At 38.2% G+C, this 24,951-nt stretch overlaps 1 protein-coding gene across 1 annotated transcript in view; it reads right to left on the bottom strand.

Annotated features, from left to right (window-relative positions):
• DOP1A (DOP1 leucine zipper like protein A) overlaps window positions 1-24,558 on the bottom strand; it is a 78,874-nt gene extending 54,316 nt beyond the window's left edge. The window contains exons 1-13 of the mRNA XM_065400549.1: window positions 24,480-24,558; window positions 23,322-23,513; window positions 20,898-21,079; window positions 18,096-18,266; window positions 15,842-16,031; window positions 14,952-15,050; window positions 13,316-13,415; window positions 8,274-8,356; window positions 5,919-6,027; window positions 4,192-4,312; window positions 2,857-2,976; window positions 564-678; window positions 49-78 (exon numbers count right to left, since the gene is read on the bottom strand). Coding sequence (XP_065256621.1) covers window positions 49-78; window positions 564-678; window positions 2,857-2,976; window positions 4,192-4,312; window positions 5,919-6,027; window positions 8,274-8,356; window positions 13,316-13,415; window positions 14,952-15,050; window positions 15,842-16,031; window positions 18,096-18,266; window positions 20,898-21,079; window positions 23,322-23,459 — 1,458 coding nt within the window. The 5' untranslated portion in view covers window positions 23,460-23,513; window positions 24,480-24,558. The remainder of the gene's footprint in view (window positions 1-48; window positions 79-563; window positions 679-2,856; window positions 2,977-4,191; window positions 4,313-5,918; window positions 6,028-8,273; window positions 8,357-13,315; window positions 13,416-14,951; window positions 15,051-15,841; window positions 16,032-18,095; window positions 18,267-20,897; window positions 21,080-23,321; window positions 23,514-24,479) is intronic.
• Window positions 24,559-24,951: the final 393 nt, after the last annotated feature.

The following is a 24,951-nucleotide window of genomic DNA, read 5'->3' as shown; positions in this document are numbered from 1 at the left end:
AGTATCAAATAATTAATAACTAAAGGAAAAACAGGCTGAATGCCATACCTGACACAGCACTCTCATACTTCTAGTAGGCTTTGAAATGAGAAAGCAAAAGAATTGAGGAGGGAAGACAGATACAGGAAAAACAGGTCTAGCAGTCTTCATCAAATAAACCAATGTCAATAGATAAAAGAAGATAAATATCTTACTGTGCCATTCAGAACAATTAGCACTCAATGAATTGCATCATCTATTTATCATATAAAACCACAAAGCAACAGATTACATTTGTAACTAATACAATGTAAATTTTAGAGAAGGAAAATTCAAAACAGAATCAGATGACAAACAAGCTAACAGAATTTGCAGGCTCATGCATCAGAAGAACAAAGACTAATTTGTTTATGTGATAAAATCCATCCCATACACCCAAAACCTTTTTCACTTCTTCTAAAGGAATCTACCAATTTATGCTAAACTCACTTGTAGACAAGGTTTGCTTTCAAAAGTGCTTTATAATCAGAGTACAGAAGTATTGTCCTCAGATACCTACAAGCAATGAAGAAAGGAATTCTTACCAAAGAAACTATATCCAACAAAAAATCCACTAGTAGGCAGAAATTGGTCAGGGGCAGCTCAGATGACTCATTACCACCTACAGGCCCAGTCTGAAGTCTAGCATGCAGTGTCCTCCTATGAAATTAAAACATGTTGTTGTTTTTGTTTACATAGGGCATGATTAAGTAACAAATTAATTCATAGGTGTGTACGTCAAGGATGCCGCGTAAGAACAAACTAGTAATCTTTTGTGGAAGTAGATGATAGAAAAAAAGCATTTGGCCCAGTTGTTCCTTCTTCAACAAACAGTTGAATCAGTTTATAGATGACCATACAATCCTTAACTATCTGAAATATAAAGGAAGTTCAATATTTTATGAAGGGCAGCCACACCATTGTGTGCCGTGACCCATCACATCTCATAAAATAAGCAAGGCTGGGCTACAGGAAATTGTTTTGGTAAATCCATATATTTTCCCCTCACTTGGTGGTTGCCTGTTTCCAGAATCTGCTTAAAACACAACAAAATGGAAGAAATCCCCCTCCCCACCAAAGGTAAATATTACCAAATAGTAACCAATTTCATCTCAGTTTTCAGGAAACTCAGACTTTCAAGGAAGTTGCTATTATTCTGTGCCTCAGACTGGCACCTTTATCTATAGCGCTCTCAAAGTCCTAGTCTGAAATCCATAGATTTCTTCTAATTAAAATTCCCACTGTGGGGAAAATAGCTTTCCGTGCAGAGTATCACCATATAGATGAAATGTAATACCCACTTATAAATAGTAACTTACATTCATATATTTATCCTTGAGAATCTCTCAAGGCTCCTTTTGCCATAATTCTGACTTAGTGGAGGTAGCATTGCCTTGAAAGGATATGAAGGACCAGTGAAAATACCTTCTAGTTTTCTAAATGTTTTTGAAATTTGAACAAAGACCATTACTCAATGCCTAAAAAGAAGAACATCTGAAAGGAACGATCTCTCCAGGTAGGAGGACAGTAGTTTCTCAATCCCAGATCTGTACAGTATTTAATAGAAGGGGAAAGAGTCCAAGCACTGTAAGCACTTATGCACATCTTTTGCTAGCCACGCAGATTGTTGATCAGAGGGAAAAGTTTTCAAAACCCTTTTGGGACACAGGCTAAGAGACCCAATAACTAACTAACTAACTCACTCACTCACTCACAACATTTCTAGCTAATCTAGTCAAGTATATCATATGCTACAGATAATGAATTTATAGGAGGATACCTTGATTACATGGCCAGCAAGTGTGTACCAATCTACCCAAAACCTTTTCTTGTCACTTTTTCCAAAGGAATTTACTCATCCATGCTGAAGAAGCAGTGGCAGGAAGACAAGAGAGATCTGCAAAGATTTCTCTTACTAAAATCAAGTTATCAATATCTTGATTATTCACAGATCAAGAAAGGGAATTAAAAATAATCTGAATCTCAGAAATTAGGCCTGGGCTATACTTCAAAGTTTTACCGGTTTAACTATTTTGGTTACAGGGTGGGATTTTTTTTTATTGAAATAGCTATACCGGTAAAAGTCCTAGTGCAGATACAGTTATATCAGTATAAAGTGACTTATACTGGTATACTTATTACCCTCCCCATGCAGGAGTAGCTATACCAGAACAAACTACCTTTATACTGAGGCCTGGTCTACACTACCCGCCTGAATCGGCGGGTAGAAATCGATCTCTTGGGGATCGACTTATCGCGTCTCGTCAGGACGCGACAATCGATCCCCGAATCGACACGCTTACTCCACCAGCGGAGGTGGGAGTAAGCGCCGTCGACTGGGAGCCGCGGCAGTCGATTTTGCCGCCATCCTCACAACAGGGTAAGTCGGATCTGATACGTCGAATTCAGCTACGCTATCCGCGTAGCTGAATTTGCGTATCTTAAATTGACCCCCCCCCTGTAGTGTAGATGTAGCCTGATATAACTGCACCCACACTAGGGGGATTGCATTGCTTTAACTATACAGATATAGTTAAACCAATACAAGTTTCTAGTATAGACAAGCCTTGTATTGGTTTAACTATATCTGTATAGTTAAAGCAATGCAATCCCCCTAGTGTGGGTGCAGTTATATCAGTATAAAGGTAGTTTGTTCTGGTATAGCTACTCCTGCATGGGGAGGGTAATAAGTATACCAGTATAAGTCACTTTATACTGATATAACTGTATCTGCACTACAACTATTAGAACATCATGTCCACCTCCCTGTCAATACACAAACCAAAAAATGTAAAGCCAACTCCAATTTTACATTTACAGCAATTAAATATAACTTACCTACAGCATTCTTCAAACCAACGAGCAATGTAATCCCACATATAATAAGGCTCAAAGGAATTAAAGAGAAGATTGGCAGTTTTAATCAGCTCTGCAGTTTTCTTATTTTCCCTCAATTTGCTAAAAGAAAATAAAAAGTAGTAGTACAATTTAATGTATATTACTATGCTGTGATTTAAGTGTTATGCAAAGGCGTATAATTCTGAGTTTACTCATTGCAACGCTGATATTAACACACTGGTTCCCTCCCACTCCTTTAATGGCAGCTCTTCAGCTGGGCATACACTATAGCTCTTTACATCATGTCCTTGCATGGCTGCCATAATTCTTGCTCATCCCACTTTGTCTCAGATCTGTTTTCCAATTTCTACATATTTTTACTGGATCTGGGTTCCAATTTTCATTCTTATTTTTCTTTATTTTAGTTTTCTCCCCCTTCCCTGTCCTCCTCCAACATTCTGTTTCCCTCTTTGTCTCCCTTTAATTGTCCTTTCCACCAGCTGCCTCTCTCTCTGACTCCACTCTCCTGGTCTCTCTACTCCCTTAGTTTTGCTCTCCCTTTTTCTCCTCCCTGATGGCTTCTCTTTCTCTGCCACCCCCAAAATCCAGAGAGATCGGTACTAGATCTCTTTTGTTGCCTCTCTTTGTGTGCAAGAGCAGGTCAGAAGCTCTCTAACGAGGTGTCTGCCTGTGCAGCCTCCCAACTTCTGTTGCTTCATTGATGCAGCTTCTCTTCATGTTTCCAAAGACAAGTGACATAAGGGGAGCCCACCTGCTGCTCCCTAGTTTCAGCCATATCTGGGAAGTGATTCTGCAGTGGGGGCAGGTGTGGGTCACTTTCCCCACTCATACCATCTTCTTCTCTCTGCTGACACCTCACATAACTTCACCCGCCAGCCTCGCAACCCCTCACTGCTTTTCTCATGAGTGCCAAACATGGGAAAGGGAGAGCTCTTAGAACTCTCTTCCTGCCCCTCCATGACACACACAGCATTCACATGGAGTTCTGCATTCACACCAGTAAATGTACATTTACAGTAAACAATTGCAAAATAAAGTGACTGATATTGGTACCTTTTTAGCACAGTAAATGTCATTTAAAAAAATAAAACTATAGATGTCCATTCCATTATGTCCCAAGGAAAAGCTTCAATTGAGATCAATGAGAGCTTTGCCATTCCTTTCAGAGGAGCAGACTCCTAGATATTGCTGCATATTTAGCAATAAACAGTATTTAAATTCTGCTATTTATTAATGTTTATATTTAAAATGTACCGGTATATTATTTTCTGTTAAAGAGGAAGCATATGTTATATTTTTTTCTTTGTACTCTACCTGCTTAGTTGTGTGTGATCTTTGCTGAAGGAAGGTTCCATCTGAAGATCCAGCTCAGCTTTGCATTGTGTATATAATGTTCTAAATACTTCAATCAATACATCTTCTAAGATTACAGGTCCTAAAATGACCATGAGAAATAGCTGCAATGACAACCTTGTAAAATTAAGGACATTCCAATAATCAGTATCTGAACCCTAATCAAATCATTGGCATCTACAGTTTCATTTACTAAAGCCACAAAATCACTTTTACTCAGATAACTTACAAAGCTGAACAGAATCCCACTTACATGTTATGCATTCTTATGCACAGTAGAATTTAAAGCTATACATATTTTATACAATAATATACTATTCAATAGGATGTGCAGGAAATTATCCATGTGAATCCTAGTGAGTTAGATTTATCTCATAAAGCTAAATCTTGACACCTCATGATGAAAATTTACCTGAGAGTGTAAGGTAAAAAATTAGAAGTAAAATATTTTGATCATCTTTACTCTGATTCAGTTGAAGTGGGTTCTTCTCCATTTCTGGCTACAAGTGTGCAAGAAGTCTTTGCATCAGACTCATATTAGATTCCAACAAACTCCTGAGGTTTAAGAAAAGCATCTGACTTTGAAATGAGTTGCAATAGTTCACAAAGTGATCTGTCTTCAGAGGAGGAGAACAGCTTTCTGTGCTTTCTCTTGGCCTCATCTTGCTCCCATTTGTGGGAACACCACCACTGATCTGCAGGAGCAAAGTCTGTGTTGAATCTGCCAAACCAATTTGCCAACACGATCCTCACAGCTGTGCTCACTTCATTAAATCTTAATGTGTGCAGTGTCAGTAAGATTTAAACTGACTGGCTCAGAAACTACAAGTGACTGAAAAGCCAAACTATGGTACATGATAAAAAAATACAGTTAGACTTTGACTTCTTCTCAGTCATTCATGATTTCTGAGCCAGGCATTTTAAATTTTACTGACACTGCATATGTTAAGATTGAGTGAAGCGAGAACAGCTATGTGGATCATGTTGGCAAAATTCCATACATATGTATCATCTCTCCACATCCCCACACTTTTAATTTCCACTTACTGTGGATAATGTTTGTAAATATTAAGGAATTTAATTACTTGTTTGTTAATTAAAAATGACTACATCCTTTAAAAGCCAATAAATTCTTACTGATAAGCTCTTCATGTACTAGAAAAAATGTGATATTATATTTTTAATATTTCAAAAGGTGCGCGTGTTGGGATAATGAGGAAGGGGCCTTGGGATCACATGAACAATAGCTATTGGGATATTTTTCCCATTTCTCTGTAACAGTGTGGTGGCTATGGTTTGTTTTTCTTAGAGAATTAAAAATCTAAATAGCATTATCCTCAAGATTCAAACAACTTTGGGAAGATCAATTTTGGGGCCTAAACTTCTTCTCAGTATTACTTTAACTTCAGATTTACTGCATGGAGTAGAACTGTTAGGTTTTTGGGGGGAGGTGAGAAAGTAGTATGTGATTAGATTGGAAGACACTATATAGTCCAACTCTACCATCTATTTACTGCACCTTTCTTTTTGTCAAGTGAACACTTGAGCATACCTACTACTTTGTTAATACCCTCTGCTTAAGAACGTTATCCAGAACATTGCTTTATATGCTAGTCAAACAAAAGAATTCATCATTTTTATCAAAATGTCATGAAAAATGTATTTAAGGTTAGAATATATGAGAGTACCTAGTTCAGGTTTGTCCAGTAAACTGATAAGAATCCGAAAAGGCTTTAGGTCCTGCATCAGTGTGCTCTCTTCTCCATGTCCATTAACTTGTAAGATTCCCACCATTGCCTATAAAAAGCATACACAGATCAGAAAATCAAGAAGAAAAGAACAGCTTCTGAAACAGGCAACTATGAAAACATGCTAAAAGGGGAATTACTCCCTGCAGCTCATTCTCCATACCTAGGCATTCCCCCTATTGTCACATTCTATTCCACAGAAGTGGAATATATTCTAATATTTGTAGAAGGATGGGGAACACACAGTATAGTAGCATAAATGGATGCTTACTCAAAATTTCTTAAGAGTAATGAACCAGGGGTATAAAATGATGATGTAGCTACTTGAGAAGGTAAAAAAAAATTAAATACAGGGCTGAATAAAACAGTAATCTGCCTATTCCGGATGCACCTTGGCTGTCAGACTATTTTCTTTAGCTCAACTGCATGGAACAAGTAGCAATGAGAGCTTCACAAGGAAGGGAAAACAATGAGCTCCTATACTGAAGTACTTTATTCCATGGCACCAGAGGCAGAGTAAAACTAACTAGACTCTCACAAGCTATTTAGTTTCTCTCTGCTGCTGTTACAGCAATCTGAGTAGGAGCTAGTGCATTTCTTCTACGGCTTCTAAAAAAGAGAAGAGGAGAAAGAAGGAAGAGAAAAGAGAAGACAGTGGGAATGAGACAGAAAAAAGGTTTGATCTTTCATCTACTAAGAGGTGAGTATCATCACACAGTATCTTGGAAAATCTTCTACACCTGAACATAGAGGTGAGCTCTCCCCTTTATTGGGAAAAACAGGTATCCTCTACCTTGAGCATGACTGCTAAGAAAAAATGCAACTGGACTGTATAGATATTGGCACCCTTTCTAGCATCCTGAGAAAGGGAAAAGGTTAAATGGATAAAGGCATCAGTCAAGACATCTAGGTGAATGAAAGACACAGGAATGGATTTAATCTGCAGGCCATAACTTTATTACCTTAACAATGGGCAAGGGGTGGAATGCACCCACTCGCTCTCACAAACAGGTATTTCACTGGACCCCTTGCATGGCTACAGGGCTTCCTCCATATAACCAATAATTCAAGGTCAACTCTCTTCAGCCTCCCACTAGGATTCAGCTCACTTATGAATCATCTTGCCCTTCCCTCCACAAGGAGGACAGAAGGTTCCCAGGGGGACCTCAGCCTTTGAAGACTTACAGTCTCCCCTTTTCACAGGAAATAGACCAGCCAAATCCCAAGTCTCATTACATCTGAGAGCTAGCCCTTTTAGCCTGTATTCACAATCGACACCAGCCAAGACAAGCGGAGATGACCTAACCCTTTCTATATTAACTCCTAATGTTAGAGTTCCCATTCTTTCTTACTCCTTTTAACCTAACTGTGCCTCCAAAATGCTGTGAGGAAGGCAAAAAACCCACTGGACTCTTTCCATTGTAGCCTAATGGAAAAATTCCTTCCTGATCCCCCAAACTGGTGGTCGGTCTGACCCAGAGCAGCCTTGAAACACATCTCCATATACCTTAACTAACGGAAGAGAGTATGAAGAATTTATCGAGGCAAGTCTGCCTCCAGATGCCTAGGAAGGCTTTAAATGGAGGGGGGAAGGTTCTGAGGCCAACTGTCTCCACCATTACCCTCCAGTCAGCTAGCCAATAGGTAGCAGAAAAGCCTCCCCGTCCCTGGCATAGTCCTGCATGTACCAGAGACCAGAGGAAGGGCTCTCCCTTCTCCACTTGTGGGGACTAGTCATCCCCTCCTAGTCTAACCAAACTCTCTCTCCCCCACAGCTGAGACAGGGAGGGACATTTTTGTCATCTGTACAAGTGGGAAGGGGGCCTCTCCAAATCTGTTCTGTGGATAAGCAGACTTCAGTCTGCCGCGTTGTCAATCAAGTACCTTCCATAAGTGCTACTCTGGCTAACAGAGAGGAAGCAGTAGAGGAGAGATGGGATTAAAATACTTCCATATAATATTATTGTTTTAAAGAAGAGAGTGCTAGCTAATGTTTCACACTAAGCTTTTCATTGAAATCTAAGAGTTCTAGAAGAATGATTTCTTTTACAGACAAGGATATATTACAAAAAGGCAGACCTTCTAAAATTTCCTTATAAAAAGACACAAATTACATGACTATATTGAGATGGCCAATTAGTGGATGAGGAAACAGCAATTTTTGTCAAGACAATTCTTAACAGAAAGAATATTTTTATAATAAGGTTTGTTTATAAGGATTTATATTGATGCAAAGAATAGTTTCATAATGAGTAATGTAAAAAACAAAACAAAACAAAACAAAAATATTTTTACCTGGACCAACATTTCCTTAGAAAAGGTATTGAAATAGTAAGTGGCATGTTCCTCAGGATTGCTATGTCTTGTGCTTCTAGGTCCTACGATAGCACCATTATTATCAAAACCTTCAAGCAAACAAAAGACATGACAAGTTAATATTTATCTTTTTATGTTTTCTTCGTCAATTTTTTTAACAGTGGATCAACTTGCACTGTTAACTTACCAATTTGTAGTCCAAGTAATGTCGGCAAGAGAAAGACCATTTTACATAGTTTAATAAAAGAAACTAATTAAATGGAACAAAGTATTAAGCTGACTGCACAGCGAAGTACACTCTGGAGTTTTAGTTTTCATTGAACACACTGCTAGATAGTTACATTACTTTTTACAAGAAAAATGTAGACGTCAAAAATACAGTATGTTCTACAGTATGTGTCTTCAAAGTCAATGTACTGTAGCAGCAGAAACAACAATTACAAAGAACCGTAGTTAACACTATTGAACGCTGTATAGCAGATTTTAAACATCAGAGGACCGCAGAGACCAAAGCCAAAGAAGCTATTGTCCTAATGTTGTTATTCTAAATTATTTATACATGTAAAAGGATATCAAAGTTAACTAGTAAATCATTTACAAAAAGATTCATATGCTAAGGAAACCAACTTGATCATTGAAAAATTATGTGAATGAAATATCTAGTTTCCTCTCTGAAAATTTAATCTTTTCTTACAGAAATTCAACATTTTCCTGATAAGCTTTAAAAAAAACAAGCTGCTGAAAACAACAAAATTTCTTCAGAAGTGGTTTTCACATTTTCTGCTCAAGAATGATGAAAACAGAAGAAAAAGTAGAAAGGATGTCATTTCGTTTCAACTGAAAATAAACTTTAGTATTAAGGACATCTATGGAGAGCTAACACAGATTTTAAAAAGTTTAGTAAGATTTTTGTTTCTATTTAGTTTTCATAAAACTGTGCATTATGATAGAAGAATGATGAGGAATAGCTAAAAACAGATATGTCAGTACTATACTATGAAAACTTAGACTAAAAGAGCCTCACCACTTAGTTAAAAGGAGTGTTTTTATCTTTACAGTAGAATCTTCATTAGTAATATAGAGCAACACAACACCGATTAACTCAAAGAAAAAATGATTATATTAATAAAAACTATACAGATCAATTAAATGGAAAACAGAGATTATATAATTGTAGAGAATATAGGCTATGCCTACTCATTGTGTGCTAACTCTGCAACACTTGTACATGCTGAACTATGCGGCCACTCCATTTACTGAAATCACACTGACGTCTGTGGAAATTGCACACATGGAATAGCTGTGGAATCTGCCGTCGATAATTTTAAGAAAATAGTGTGAAGTCACACCATGAGTTAGAGAAAGGCCTGTTCTACACTACAGGGTTAGGTCGAATTTAGCCGCGTTAGGTCGATTTTAAAATGAATGCATCCACACAACCAGCCCCGTTCTGTTGACCTAAAGGGCTCTTAAAATCGACTTCTGTACTCCTCCCTGGCGAGGGGAGTAGCGCTAAAATCGACTTTGCTGGGACGAATTTGGGGTAGTGCAGACGCAAATCGACGGTATTGGTCTCCGGGAGCTATCCCAGAGTGCTCCATTGTGACTGCTCTGGACAGCACTTTAAACTCTGATGCACTAGCCAGATACACAGGAAAAGCCCCGTGAACTTTTGAATTTCATTTCCTGTTTGGTCGGCGTGGCGAACTCAGCAGCACAGGTGACCATGCAGTCCCCACAGAATCGTAGAGCATAGAATGTTTCTACGCTCCCCCTATCATCTCTGTCCCTGAGGTTATTGCAGATTAGAAGGCGAAAAAAGCCACACTCGCGATGACATGATTTCCGAGCTCATGCAGTCCTCCCGCACTGATAGGGCATAGCTTAATGCATGGAGGCATTCAGTGGCAGAGGCCAGGAAAGAATTAAGTGAGCGCGAAGAGCAGAGGCAGGATGCGATGCTGAGGCTAATGGGGGAGCAAACGGACATGATGAAGCATCTGTTGGAGCTGCAGGAAGGCCAACAAGAGCACCGACCCCCACTGCATCCACCATATAACCACCTCCCCTCCTCCCCATGTTCCATAGCCTCCTCACCCAGACGCCCAAGAACGCGGGTGGCCGGGCACCCAGCCACTCCACTCCAGAGGATGGCCCAAGCAACAGAAGGCTGGCATTCAAACAGTTTTGATTTGTAGTGTGACTACAATAAGCAATGAGGCCTTGTCCTTCCCTCCTCCCTCACCCCACCCGGGCTACCTTGTCCGTTCTCTCTCTATTTTTTTTAATTAATAAAGAATGAATGCATGGTTTCAAAACAATAGTTACTTTATTTCGAAGGGGGGAGGGTGGTTGGCTTACAGGGAATTAAAATCAACAAAGGGGGCGGGTTTGCATCAAGGAGAAAGACACCCAACTGTCACACCGAAGCCTGGCCAGTCATGAAACTGGTTTTCAAAGCCTCTCTGATGCGCAGCGTGCCTTGCTCTGCTCTTCTAATCGCCCTGGTGTCTGGCTGTTCAAAATCGGACGCCAGGCAATTTGCCTCAACCTCTCACTCCACCATAAACGTCTCCCCCTTACTCTCACAGATATTATGGAACACACAGGAAGCAGCAATAACAATGGGAATGTTGTTTGCGCTGAGGTCTGACCAACAGTGCCAGCAAGCTTTTAAACGTCCAAAGGCACATTCTACCACCATTCTGCACTTGCTCAGCCTATAGTTGAACTGCTCCTTACTACTGTCCAGGCTTCATGAACGGATCCCCCGAGCTCGTCACTGGGGAGCAGGAGAGCAGAGTTGCAGGGGAAGTGATGGAGCCACACAGTGATGGAGGTTGCTAGGAGCTGGGCAGGGAAGATGTTCCCAGAACCCCCAGCCAAGCTACATGTCCGACGAGGACAATTGCCAGTCCTACTGCACCGTCTGCTGCCAGCAGCACCCAGGAGGACCAGTACGGATCCCCCGAGCTCCTTGCTGGGGAGCAGGAGAGCAGAGTTGCAGCGGGAAGCAGTGGATGACGACGGTTAGCAGTCCTACTGCACCGTCTGCTGTGAAGGCAAGGAGCTGCTGCTGTGTAGCAATGCCAGCTGCTGCAGGTGCTTCTGTGTCAAATGCTTGGAGGTCCAGGTAGGGCAAGGTACCTCAGCCAAGGCAAAAGAGCAAGAGTCCTGGAGCTGTTACATGTGTCAACCACAGAAGTGCTATGGGGTGTTACAGCACCGACCAGACTGGAATGTACAGCAAGACTTCTTCACCAGCGACAAAGGACAGGAATATGATGCACCTAAAATCTAAAAAGGCCCTCACATTTCCCAGAGTCACTAGTCTTGATAACAGATCATAAATGATTGCATTGGCTACTTGGATCACAGCAGCCCCCACAGTAGACTTGCCCACAACAGCAGCGGTGACGGTGAGCTGAGCAGGCTCCATGCTTGCCGTGGTATGGCGTCTGCATGGATAACCCAGGAAAAAAGGCGCGAAACGATTGTCTGCCGTTGCTTTCACGGAGGGAGGGGCAACTGATGACATGTACGCAAAACCACCCGTGACAATGTTTTTGCCCCAGCAGACATTGGGAGCTTATCCCAGAATTCCAATGGGTGGCAGAGACTGCGGGAACTGTGGGATAGCTACCCACAGTGCACCGCTCCATAAGTCGATGCTAGCCACAGTAGTGAGGACGCACTCCACCGACTTAATGCGCTTAGTGTGGACATACGCAATCAACTGTATAAAATCGATTTCTAAAAATCGACTTCTATAAAAATCGACCTAATTTCATAGTGTAGACATAACCAAAGATGCATCAAATGTTGTTCTCAACATTCTTTGTAGAAGTTTCAAGTTCTGTTTTACAGAAAAAAGGTTACTTAGATTTAACCTTAATTTTTTTTTTTTTAATTTATTAAATGCAATTTCCTTTTATTTGGAAAAATTAGAGAAATGATCTACATATATAAATGTGTCTCCCTGTCTTCCTTAAAAAGACAAGAAGTAGCTCATAAAAGAGGCTTTGAACTGTGAAATAGGTATGAAAATAAATTGTTTAATTGAAGTTGGAATTTTTGATCCTCCTGCTGAATGAACCCATCTGGCAGAACAGGACATGAGTTTAATCAGCAGTATTTTTAAAAACAGTCAGAAGATAAACCAATTTCTATCATGAGTAAATACTGGTTTTTGAAGATTTTTTTAAACTGATTAGAACAGACATTTTCCATAGCTCTTCATTAATTCTTTTTCTGACCAACTGGCATTATATCAAGATGAAAACTATTATACAATGTGACGTTAAGCATCCATAATGTACCACTATTTTCATCAATGGAGACATTTTTAGCTACATGGCAGCTGCCCAAAATAGGCTAAGAAATGCTAATTTAGACCACAGTACTGTATACATGTACATACCTAAAGTTAAGCACATATATCAGTGTTTGTGGAATCAGGGAGTTAATATAAAAATTTATTTTCAAATATATTTCAAAGTATTATTGTTCCCTTCATTCTCCTTACCCCTTCCTGCTTCAAATGTAATTTACACTGACTTATGTCTTGTCTTAATTTAGACTGTTAGATCTCTGGGGCAGGGACTGTCTTTTAACATGTACAGCTCCCGGCACAATGAGTCCCATTCCTGATTAGAGCCTATGGGTTCTACACTATAAGAAACTATATAAATAATTTATATCTAGCAAGGAATATTGTTATCATGGACTTTTTCACATGGCTGTGCTGACGAAAAGGTAATAGTCTTCTTATAAGTCACTTTTGATAAAATCAAAATCTGCTACACACAACTTTTTCAGGGGTCTTTCTTTGCATAGTCTAATACATTGGTGGCAACTGTGTTAAACTCATAAATATAGCATGAACATAATCAACACTGATTTTTATTTATTAAGTCATATACATATGATTTCACCATTACAAGTACCTGGTATTATTTTTACCAAGTACATTCCTTTCTCTGCCATTAAACAGTTAATTATCAAATGCAGTACAAACTTACCTAGAAGCCATGCATAAAGCCTTCGGTTGAGTGACATATCTCTGCGTAGTACTACATGAAGGGCTGCTGACAAAATTCTGATCATGTCTGGGCGTGTTGCCTGAAGAAATTAGGTACATTATTGTAGTTTAACCACAGAAAGTGACATCTGTAGCTGGCTAATGGATAAGTATTCACTGGATAAAAATTATTTAATTTCCTGAGACCTCTGAATTCATAGCAATGAAGTAGCACAAAGTTCTGAGTCTTAGGAAATCAAAAAGTGAGATTACGATTTGGAACTGCCACCTATTAAAAATGCTGCATGACACTGCAACCATAGTAGAAAATTGCTGCCAATATTAACAGGCCATCACCGTACTACAATGTATTTCACTTTGCTTATCAAATGGAAGTCATGGAAGCAAACTGATTAAAATGCAATAAAAAATCCCCAGTGGATACAGTCTTAAATAATTTTCTCCTCAATGATTAGTATTTAAAAAGCCCTAGCTTATGTGAATTTTAGTGCTCAAGAAAGGTACTACATGGATAGCTCTGACAAATAAAACTTGGGTTCCAATCAACCAAAATGTTTCAGGTCAATTCAAAATCAAATGTTTTGTTTTTTCAATTTGTTTCAAGTTGATCAAATTGTTTCAGTCAACTCAAAATTAAATGTTTTTTTATTTTTTTTTTCATTTTGATTTGGCTGTTTTCAAGTGGAGGTTTTTTTACCCTTTTTGGGGATACTTTATCTTAAAAATTGGCCACATTACAATTTGAAACACCATTTTGAAATGAAAAGTCAAAACAAATAGTTCTGAAATTTTTCCATTTTTTCCAAATTTAGACCCAAATTTGCAAACAGTTTTAGAGCATGAAAAAAATGCATATTTCTAAAAACAAATCTATTCATCTAAAAGCTTTTACCCAGCTGCAGTGCCATCTAAACCCTGAAGTGGAAGGACCACCATGAGGAGTGAGGAGTAGTTCTATCTCCAGGCATGCTCAATCACTTATTTCCCTTAAAGAGGTCACCAGGAGCCAACAGGAAGGTATTTTTATTTAAAAACAAAACAAAGCAACTGTCCTTTAGGAATGAGATTGCGCCCACAAAATCATTTTACAACAGACAGTGGCTAACTGCCAGCAAGCACTAAATTTCAGTCACTACTGAACTGGGCTGCAGTTGTCCAAGTGATCTAGAAGGTAAAAAGTTCCTTCTCATTACCAACTCCTTAGGATGTCTAACTATTCATTTTTAGCTCTCCAATACTGAGGACTTGAAAACTCACAAATGAGTACATAACTTGTTTTCTACTCAATTAGAAATTGTATTGGGGAATTTCTAATAGAGCAGATCCCATCTCTACCATAAAAAAAATTTCTATAAATAATAAATGTTTTCTCTTATATTCAGTCTGTATACAGTAAAATGTCAACATATTAAACACCATGAGCCTAAGACAGGGATCATTGTATGCCAACACACAAGCCACTTGAGAAAGGTTCTCTTCTAGAGGATTCTATTTATTCTGATTTTGGAGAAAGCCATTAATAAAGATTGACTTAATATCAGCACTTGACTGAAAAACAATCTATACATAAAGGAGTATATGGATATATATTTCTTTATTTTATATTAAAATTTTACCTGACTCATATGGAATGGAAAGCAGAAGAGTATAAGGTCTAATGTGCTCCTTTGTACTAATACACTGGAATCCTGCACTGATGTGCTTACCGCTTCCACCTGAAATAACATTGCCATTAAAAACAGACTTGTAATTAAAATAGCATAATTTATTATATTTCAAAGAATACATATATACACCCCTCAAAAACAGATATCTGTTACAGTCCTCTTATTAAATATACTGAAGATTTTAGAAATCAAAATAACCTAGTTCAAAATTAGATATAATGTAAACAACGTAGACACATAAAAAAAATGAAATTATGAAAACATGGAAGAAAGATATACACCTCTACCTTGATATAACGCTGTCCTCGGGAGCCAAAAAATCTTACCGCGTTATAGGTGAAACTGCGTTATATCGAACTTGCTTTGATCCGCCGGAGTGTGCAGCCCCGCCCCCTCGGAGCACTGCTTTACCGAGTTATATCAGAATTCGTGTTATATCGGGTCGCATTATATCGGGGTAGAGGTGTAATTTTCACAATTTCTACTAACCACAGAAAGCATTTAAGCTTTGCTTAATATATGCATGGCTTGATTTAGCTTAATCAGCAAAGTAATTCACTACACATTTTTCAAGAAGCAACATGAAATTTTGCTACTTTTATTGACAAGTGTAATGAATGGTCAGTACAATTTAAAAACACTAAGCAATTTTTAAAATCTAATTTATGAAATTTCATCTAACATGCATACTATATCAGTCTAACTGGTGCTAAAAATAAACAAAATGTATATATTTATTTCTGTAAAGATTATTTTCAAAGACTGAGAAGACATCAGAAAACCTCTGGAAGCTGTATAGTTATGTAAATGAGCCTTACACTAAAGAATGAACATATTACCATTAACTCAATGTCACTGCCAATTATATAGAGCTGATCTTCCATTGAAAGCTTCCTGTTTAGATGGGAAAGGACGTATGTGATTCCAGGTAACCGAACCGCAGGACTGGTAAGAAGACTACCCCAAAGGGCACTGTAGAATGCTGATTGGTCGACTGCACCAGCAACCTTCTCCAACAGTGTGTTGGTTCTACAGCACAAGTAACAAAAGAGGTCAATGGAACAGAGAGGTTGCATTAGCTCATACCTTTGGAAACTAAACATTTTCTGCTTTACAAAACATGAAATCAGGCTGTATGTACACAAGCAGCAATCAATGTAAAGTTCAATATTTAGCAAAATACTGCAGACAGAGATTCTTTGCTGCAGAAAGCAATGCACTGTAATATATATTATCCTAGAAGACCTCCAAGAATATCACAATCTATAGGAAATTTCAGCATTACCCACTGGATATAGGTAAATGTATTAACACTGAAAGATAGATGTGTCTGGCACTGATTTTAATACAAAATTTAAAAAAGAAAATACAAAGCTAGATACATCCTTCACAATTTCTATATGGACAAAAGTACTGATGAAGTACATTCTATGGACGACTACTTTTTCACATAGGCTAGGGCAGTTTGACCCGGTTTAAAAGCTGAACCTAAATTTTTATCACAGAGAAGCTTGTTTCTTTAGTAAGGCACTTGAATCTCAGCACAAAATACTTGAATCAGTGCTGACATTGAAGTATTACACCATCAGTATGTCCACACTACACTTAAAAACCTGTAGCTGGCCTGTGCTAGCTGACTTGGGCTTGAGGGGCTCAGGCTAAGGGGCTGTTTAACTGCAGTACAGACACTGGGGCTCGCTCTGGAGCCCAAGCTCTAGGACCCTGAGAATGGGAGATTCCTGGGTCTCAGCCTGCAGCCCAAGCCAAAACATCTAAAGTACAATTAAACAGCCCCTAGCCCGAGCCCAATGAGCTAGGGTTGCCAGTTTTGGTTGGATGTATACCTGGAGGTTTCATAACATGACATAATCTTTAATTAAAGATTAATCTTTAATTCCTGGAGGGGTGCTGGCGGTGCTACCCTGTCTTGAAGTGGTTTCTATTATATACAGGGTTTACAGTTTGGTTCAATGGCTCTCAGCATCCCCACTATAAAAATTGTTCCAGCACCCTTCTGCCAAGAACCTGAGTCAGCTGGCACGGGCCAGCCACAGGTGTCTCACTGCATTGTAGATACACCCTAACATGCCTTGTCATTTGCAAAAATCATGACCACAACACAAAGTTGTTTTAATTTTTTCTCCCAAAACATTCTCTATTCTTCTTATGACATAATCTACATTTTTGTGCTATTTTTTCCCCACCCACTTTTGTAGTTCAATATATATACACACATGTCAAATAAAGAGACAGGAACCATTGCTCTTACTGGACTCAAACTGTGAAAGTTAAGAGTTTTACAGTTTTGGGATTTGAAATATCAAGAATATGTGAACTCCATACTAATAGCGCCCTACTTGGAGAGTCTATAATACTTGCTTTGGAGTTTAGCCTGAAAAAACTAGAGAACTTTTTCTAAAGACTAAGTGCGCTCTCATCCTCCATACGGACAAGATCCCACCATTAGCTGCACATGGGCTACAGTGCTTGTCAACAATATCACAGCATTCTTCCCCTCCTGTTTGTGTCTCGGACTCCCCAGACAGAAACAGCTGCTGCTCCCTGCTGCAAACTTGTATTCACATATATACGTTGCACTCAGAAAGGTCAATACTATTATAGGAATTTTAGTGTGTAAACTGAAGAGAAGGTCCTATTGCTCTTGTCTACTATACCTAGCACTTAATTTAGATTTATATTTTGGACCAAGATTAAGTGTAACACCTATTTGTTTTCAAAGTTTGTAAAAGGTAAAACAATCATGGGGGGAGACCCACTAAAATGGAAGAAATACATTTTTCTAGTGTATTACATATCTCTAAAACTGTAAAATGAGTTCAATTTGGGGCCTATCTGATTTGATTTCCTTTTAATATATGCCATTAATTAGTAGTTTCTCTTTCTTCTAACATAATATTCGGAATCTTTTAAAAAGATATTAACTTAATGTTCATCTCTGATTACATCATTTTCTGGATAAAACCTGTTACTTAAATATCTAATTTTTTTAACATATCAGCAAAACTCAACACTTCATGAAATTAAAAACCAATATTTTAGTAGTACAAATATATTAGTATATCATATTCTTACCTCTCATAATACTCTGATCCCTCCTCTAAACCAGGCAGAATCCCAGTTAGCAATCCCTGCAGACCAGGTTTTAATGTTTTTCCCAAAGGAAGGTAATAAATCTCATACAGGCTGAGTAATGCTGGTTTGACAGACATAGCAGCATTGGCAAGAAGAGGAAATAGCCCAGAACTGTAAATAATAAAATACAATAATACTGTTTCAGGAAGCTATTTATGTGACACACCTAAACTAGGTCACACAAAACAGTTATAGCAGTGCCCAGCATTGTCACGAGAATATATTTTTATCTTGGTGTTTTGTATTGGCACAGAGACACTATGGTGATGAGCACGTCCCAGGTTAATAGACTGGTACAGTTAGGCCCCTAGTTGACTTTATGCAGTCTTATCAATCTCATTTCAAGAAAGGGAGATAGAGAATTGCATGTGACTTGTAACACGTATATAACAAGATGAAACTGAACTACTTTAGTAAGACTAGGGGGGAAATCTATCATTTTAACTGATCCACCTCTGGAAAATTAAATCTTAAATGCAGGATAGTAGAAAAAGAATTATCAAATGAAAAAAACACCACAAGTAAAGCATCTTCAAGTCTATAAGGAAAACACAGAAACCTAGACATGGCATAATGGGAACTAATGTTTTTAATTTGAAGAAGTTAAAAAGTACAGAAAATTATTTCCCTATAATAAAAACTATGATCTTGTACTTTACAAAAATAAGATGCAGGACAAACAAAATAAATATACAAATATCACACAAAATAATTTTAAAAACAAACAACGCAGTATCCATTGATTGCAGATATTCAGCCCACAAGTGAGTCCTCAAACTAGCAATAGCCCCATTGCTCATGTGTGAATGTTAAAAAGGGTTAAAGGAAAGTTTAATTTTATAAGCATACATTGAATGAATGTAAATGAACAGTAGGTTACTCCCATTATGAGGGTTTTTCCCCATTGTGAGGGTGATAAACTAATACCCCTTCTCCACACCCACATTCCAAAACAATAAAATCTATCTAAACAAAGCCAAACACAAGGCAGACTGCTAATGCTATGGTTCATTCCTGGATTATGATTGCTGCCCAAATGATCAAAAACTGGGATTGCATATAAAAAAATAATCTCTTCACTGGGTTGATCCCTTTATGTTATAAGTCAGCACAGGCTGTTCTTTTATCTGATCTTTCTATAACTCGGTGTCTAAGTTATTTTCTAAATTTGCTATGTGCAATTGCTGCTTCTATAGCTATTTCAGGAAAACAGAAGTCAGTTTTAAATTTGATGAACAAAACAGAGGTTTTCTAACTAACAAAAACACATCTTCACTTTCTGCGCCAAATCTCAGAAATTACTACAAATGTGTAAAAAACAAGAATTCTGAACACAATTTTATTTTTCAGAATCATTGAGAGCCTAATTCAAAACCCACGGATGTCATAGATCAGACCCTGAATGAATAAATAATCAGTAGATGTTAGGAAATATTATGCTTGGAGTCACACTGATGTGAGAGGCCCAGAGAACACCTAACAATCCCTGATGAAAAGAAAACTTTGTGAAAACTGTGTTATTCATACATGATAGAAATGAAAATATTTTAAAAATATGAAGTTGCCTGAAGAAATTTATTTTTTCTTTCCTCATATATATATATATATATATATATAGGGGAAAGTACCATGTCACTCTCAACAACCAAAGAGTATCTTGTTGTGTTTCTCAAATACCCTCTTGTCTTGGTCTTCAGATAATACTTCTTGTAGTAAGATGAGGCCCTAAAACAAACTTTTGTGTCAGAGGCCCAGTCTGAGGCCTGAAGCCGGAACCAAAGTACTTCCAGGCATTGCTAAGCAAAAGCTGTGCTGTAAGCCAGAGGCAGACCCCACTTACAGAAGTTGGCGAGAATAGGGTTGCTAGAAGCAGGTGCATCCACACATAAGTGCTAATAAGAGGAACTTGTGCCAAAATGGCATCAGAACACTCCACAGAGATAAAGAGGAACAGGCAGGTGCATCTTAAAGACAGGGTCAAAAGGACAACATGTTTGAACCAACATGTAATGGGAGAAGCAGCACCCAAATACGTCAGGAGGGATGAGTAATTTGTTCTGCACCTGTATAAGAATAGGTCTGGAAGTGCACATCGTCGTCCAGCCTAGGAGGCAGTGGAGTGTCCCACCACTGACTGAGCTGTGTTCATTGCCAGGGGGCACATATTCATAGTATGTCCTGTAGAGTCTATAGGAAACTATTACTGTGCTTTGTTTGACAATAAACCTGGCCAGGTGCCTTCGTACCTTACTAGAGTCTGTGGTCTTTGGGGGTTCTCTCGGGGTCTGCGATGTCAGCTATTTGCGCAGAGCTGGGGCAGCACACAGAGGGAACACGCACGCAGCAGACTGTTATCATCATCGAACAAGAGCAGAGCACCACACCGGTAGCTACTGACAACACTTCTCTCTAAAAGCCACTGCTTGTCCTTCAAGGACTTGATCCTTAGATGGCATATGCCACCTTTAATGGAGTCGCTCAGCACCTTGGAGCCTGTCTTCCTACACCAAGCATCAGCAATGGTGTTTCTGGTTAAATTACAGGATACTGTGTTTATCATCAGCCTGTAACTTGTCATATTGCAAGATGCTGCAGCTAAGCGGCTCATTTTGCTCCAGCATATATTGTCCATCTGTATAGAATCTTTAAAAACATGTTTAAAATATGAAACTGAAAAAGTCTTCTAAACTACATTAGATGAACTAAAAATCTGAAAGTTAATGACATTTTAACTATTTTTACCTGTACAGGAAAAGATCTTTAGCCAGACGCTTGGGTCCAATGATTTTGAAGATAATCTCATATGTTTCAAGTGCCTTCCGATGAACCCCACCTGGCAAGGCTGGATGAAGGCATTGCGCTAGACGCTTGCCTATGGTCAGCTTTTTAGGTACTACTTGGTACTTTGCATTGTTTTGTAAAACCTGCCAAGAAAAATTTAAATCAATTAAAAATATCCCACTTGGGCGACATAATATATTTCCATGACCCAAACAAAACTGTCCCACATTTCAATTTTAATAAATTGTTCTACTGTCTTTTACCCTGAGGCCTACTCTGTGCCTGTCATAAGTGAAATTGAGTAAATAGGTGCAATTTCACTTACATCAGGGCCCAAGTTAAAGTTTATCTATTCTATTTTATTCAGGTTTTTATGGCACATGTATCACTGTGGTATTTCAGGACAGAAATTAAAACTCTCCAGCTGCCTATACAGATTGCCAGCAGAAACTCACCAGACTCTTTATGACCCCTTTTAAAATTATTCCAGGCAAAAATCAACAGCTGCTGTTTAAGAAGCATAGATTGATGCAGTGTGCAAAACAAAAAACTGTAGAACTGACATAACTGAATTCACGGTTACCTTTGATATTGGAATTCAGAATTGCATTTGAATTTTTGGATGTTTTTGTTAATAATGCATCATTATTTAGTGTAAGAATGTACTGAGAATACCATAACCAACATTAAAAAATAAAGCTAAAGCTTTTTATACAAATTGACTACTCTGTAGTCCTCATCAACCATACCAGTGCTCCCAAATTTTGAATATTCCACAGGACATAGTGAGCAAAATAAAAGTGCTTCAGACCAGTTAGTTTGAGGCTCCAGTCCTTTATGGAGTTCCACATGGGCTGACTTGTGGGCACACATGGAAGCCAACAGTGTTCCATGAGGCTCCATGGGAGCACAAGGGGCTGCCCACATGGAGCTTCTTGCAGGATCAGGGCCTATGTTTGTGCAGTGCCACATAAGTACACTGGGTTATTCCATATTTTTATCTTGCTGACTAACTGACAACACAATAACAATGTTCAGAGTCGAATCCTGTATCCTGGCCTCATCCAAAACTCTCACTGGTAGTTTTGGGAGAATGAGAAATATAGGGTTGGTCCGATGTAAATTAGAGTAAATTATTAATTTTGCTAAAAAGTTTAGAAGTGATGGGATTAAATATAAACAAAGCTACACCAGTTTAACAAAAGAGAAAGGGAGTGAAGGATTTTCAGTGTACTCCTGTGAAAAATGTGGTGCTTTCTCTTTCTCACTTATCATAGTAATAGTTTCTACTGAAAATCATTAGAAACATGGACAAAAATTTCTTAACCAGTTTTCTGGTCCCAGATTACCCACAGAGTAAGCAGCAAACTTTACATCTTTTGCCTGTAAGCTTTAAATATATAAATCAGTTGAAAATTACAAAATATTTCATATTCCATACTAAATTATTTCAAGGGATTTAACTTATATGCATTTCCTAATGAAAATTAACTACTAATTGGACTGAACCTTGCTTTCCATTATAAACCCAATTTCTATCTGCATTATCCTACCCTTTGCCTTGGAATTTCATATACCTGATATTAGCCCATGGTAAAACTTGTGATTTTGTAGTTAAAATTTGGAGCAAATTGGAAAAGACTTTTGGAAATATTATGATTCAGAAACTGAACTGGGTTTATCTTAACATTTTCCTAATATTTTTTGGTTCATGAGTGCACCAAAAATGCTTGTACTAGAGACTTCAAATTTGTTTTAATCTGTTGGTTTTGGCAAGGATTATGTCTTTAGCTGTTTTATTTGGAGATGAATTGTTACACAATTGGTTTAATAAACACACACTTTGTAAATTCCTTCCAGACTTGATCAGTATAGCCAAGATGAAAGGGGATGAGTATGTGCGGAAGAATAACAGGCAGAGAACCAATTGGGGCTACTGTGCGGGGTGAGGGACCATCTTGTCTGGTTGGAAGCATGAGAGAGGTCAGCATAAAGGCAAGGATATCTGGGGTAAGGACAGAAAGAGCCCTTCCTAGTGTACTATAGCTTTCTCTTTATAATTAGAGGAATTGTGGAGGCGGTGGGGGAACTACAGGGGTGATCTCAAGAACGAAGAAAGAAGAAACAAACAGGAGTCTGAAAAAAATCAAGAAAAAGTGGTGTCCATCATCAAACAGCTTGTTAGCGCCTCCGAAATTTCTGTTCATTAAGCAATTTAACTTATGTGGAGGTTAATCTGCTACGCTATTTTTCCAACAGTTTAATAATATTTTAGGTTTAAGACTGTTAAAACCTTATCTTTTTATGTTATAGTCAGGAATCAATCCTCAAAGCTTTATTCTCCCATACATCTGCTGCCTCTTCTGAAGTGTGCTATTGTCATACCTTGTTTAGCTTTCCAAGTGCTGATATCAAATCTGCCCATTCACTGGAGTATTCAAAGTTCTTCAGTGCTTTGTCAACTGCTGCTACATAGTTTCTATACTTGGAGTCACTCAGTAGCTCCACCTCCTCCGTGTTCATCCTCCCACAGAGTCCCCACTAGATACCAGCTTGCAATTCATGTAAAATCATTAGCTGTAAAAAAAAGTGAACATTTTTTTCAAAAGTTTCATAATATTAAAATAATTGTAGATACAAAATTTTATGCAAAGAGCTTGTGATCATCATAGAGGCTAGATTCCGTCCCTGTAGAAAGCTTTACAGATATGTGAGAATAAAGTTAGGCTTACTAATTAGGACAATCTGTGTATTGTGTACAAAAATATTATTTTGCACAGATATTAAATGTGTTTCCTGAAAGGAGTTTGTGTTCACCCTGTCATCTTGAATAATCCAGTCATGTTAATTATTCAAAGATTTTCATACAAAAAAAAATCCTCAGGTTTATAATTCTAACAGATTGGCTTCATACTCATGAAGCCAGCAGTTCAGAACATGCTATACACCGTAATTTCAAACCAATGAATGCACAGCCATACAGTATGTAATAAAATTATATTTCTGCATTTTGATTTTAATTTCTGAGCCATCATTGGAACAATTTGCCACCATGCTTTCCATGAAGTAATCGATCTTTCTGACTCACCCCCTGTGCAAATTAAAAAAATGAAGGACATACGTATGCAACACAGTTACATAGTTCTCAGACGTGCCCTTGGGCATTAACATTTACTTATGTCACATTTGGTGTTCCAATTGAATGACACATTTTGTCACGATCTGCATCCATACACCATACTTTTAAAAGGGATTATTGTATACTGTTTTGTATAAAGTAAGTCTATGCACACAGGTACAACATTAATAGTATTTTATAATCAGAGGTTTTAGCAGCATGTTGCAGTGGTCTACACTGAACTCGGTGGGATTCTCTGGTTACAACAATGTGGTGACACACCATCACAGGACTTATATTGTGTATCCATATTTTAGTTTTACTTAATCTTCTTTGTTTTCTTCCCCCTCCACTGCTCCTTTGGTACCATCCACAAACCCGCTGGGAATTACAATTTATACTTGTGTACTTCTACTCTAACATACCTGGCAATTGCAGCTTTTATCACAGTCTTTTCTGTTTGACAGCTCACAAAACACACACAAAGACTTTAGGTTTCTAAATTCCTGCAAATGAGATAAATGTAATTACATAATAGATTTCACATCCAACAAATGCAGTTTTCGGTCTTGGGTAAGAGCAAAGAATGGGAAGGACAATGAGTTGGCGGACGTGTAACTCCATGTTCAATTTCAGGATGAAGTCCAGCAGACAGCAAAAAAACACCAAAATCAAGTGGAAAACTGAAGATGAGGAGTAATAATAAGCGAACTCCATTCACTACCTAGCCTAGCAGATGTGATTGCAACTAAAAAAGCTACTTTGAAAGACAGCTCCTATTAAGCTTCCATTGTGAAGTAATAGAGTGAGTTACTGGGGAGTGTATTACAGTAAAGTAAAGGCCTCTGAAATAACTGAAAGCAGAAAAGTCAATGTAGAGGTGGAAAGCAATATCCC

This window comes from Emys orbicularis, chromosome 3, assembly GCF_028017835.1.
Source record: "Emys orbicularis isolate rEmyOrb1 chromosome 3, rEmyOrb1.hap1, whole genome shotgun sequence".
NCBI classification, from domain to species: domain Eukaryota; kingdom Metazoa; phylum Chordata; order Testudines; family Emydidae; genus Emys; species Emys orbicularis.
Note: the sequence above shows the minus strand (reverse complement) of the source record. Positions and strands in the feature narration are given on the sequence as shown.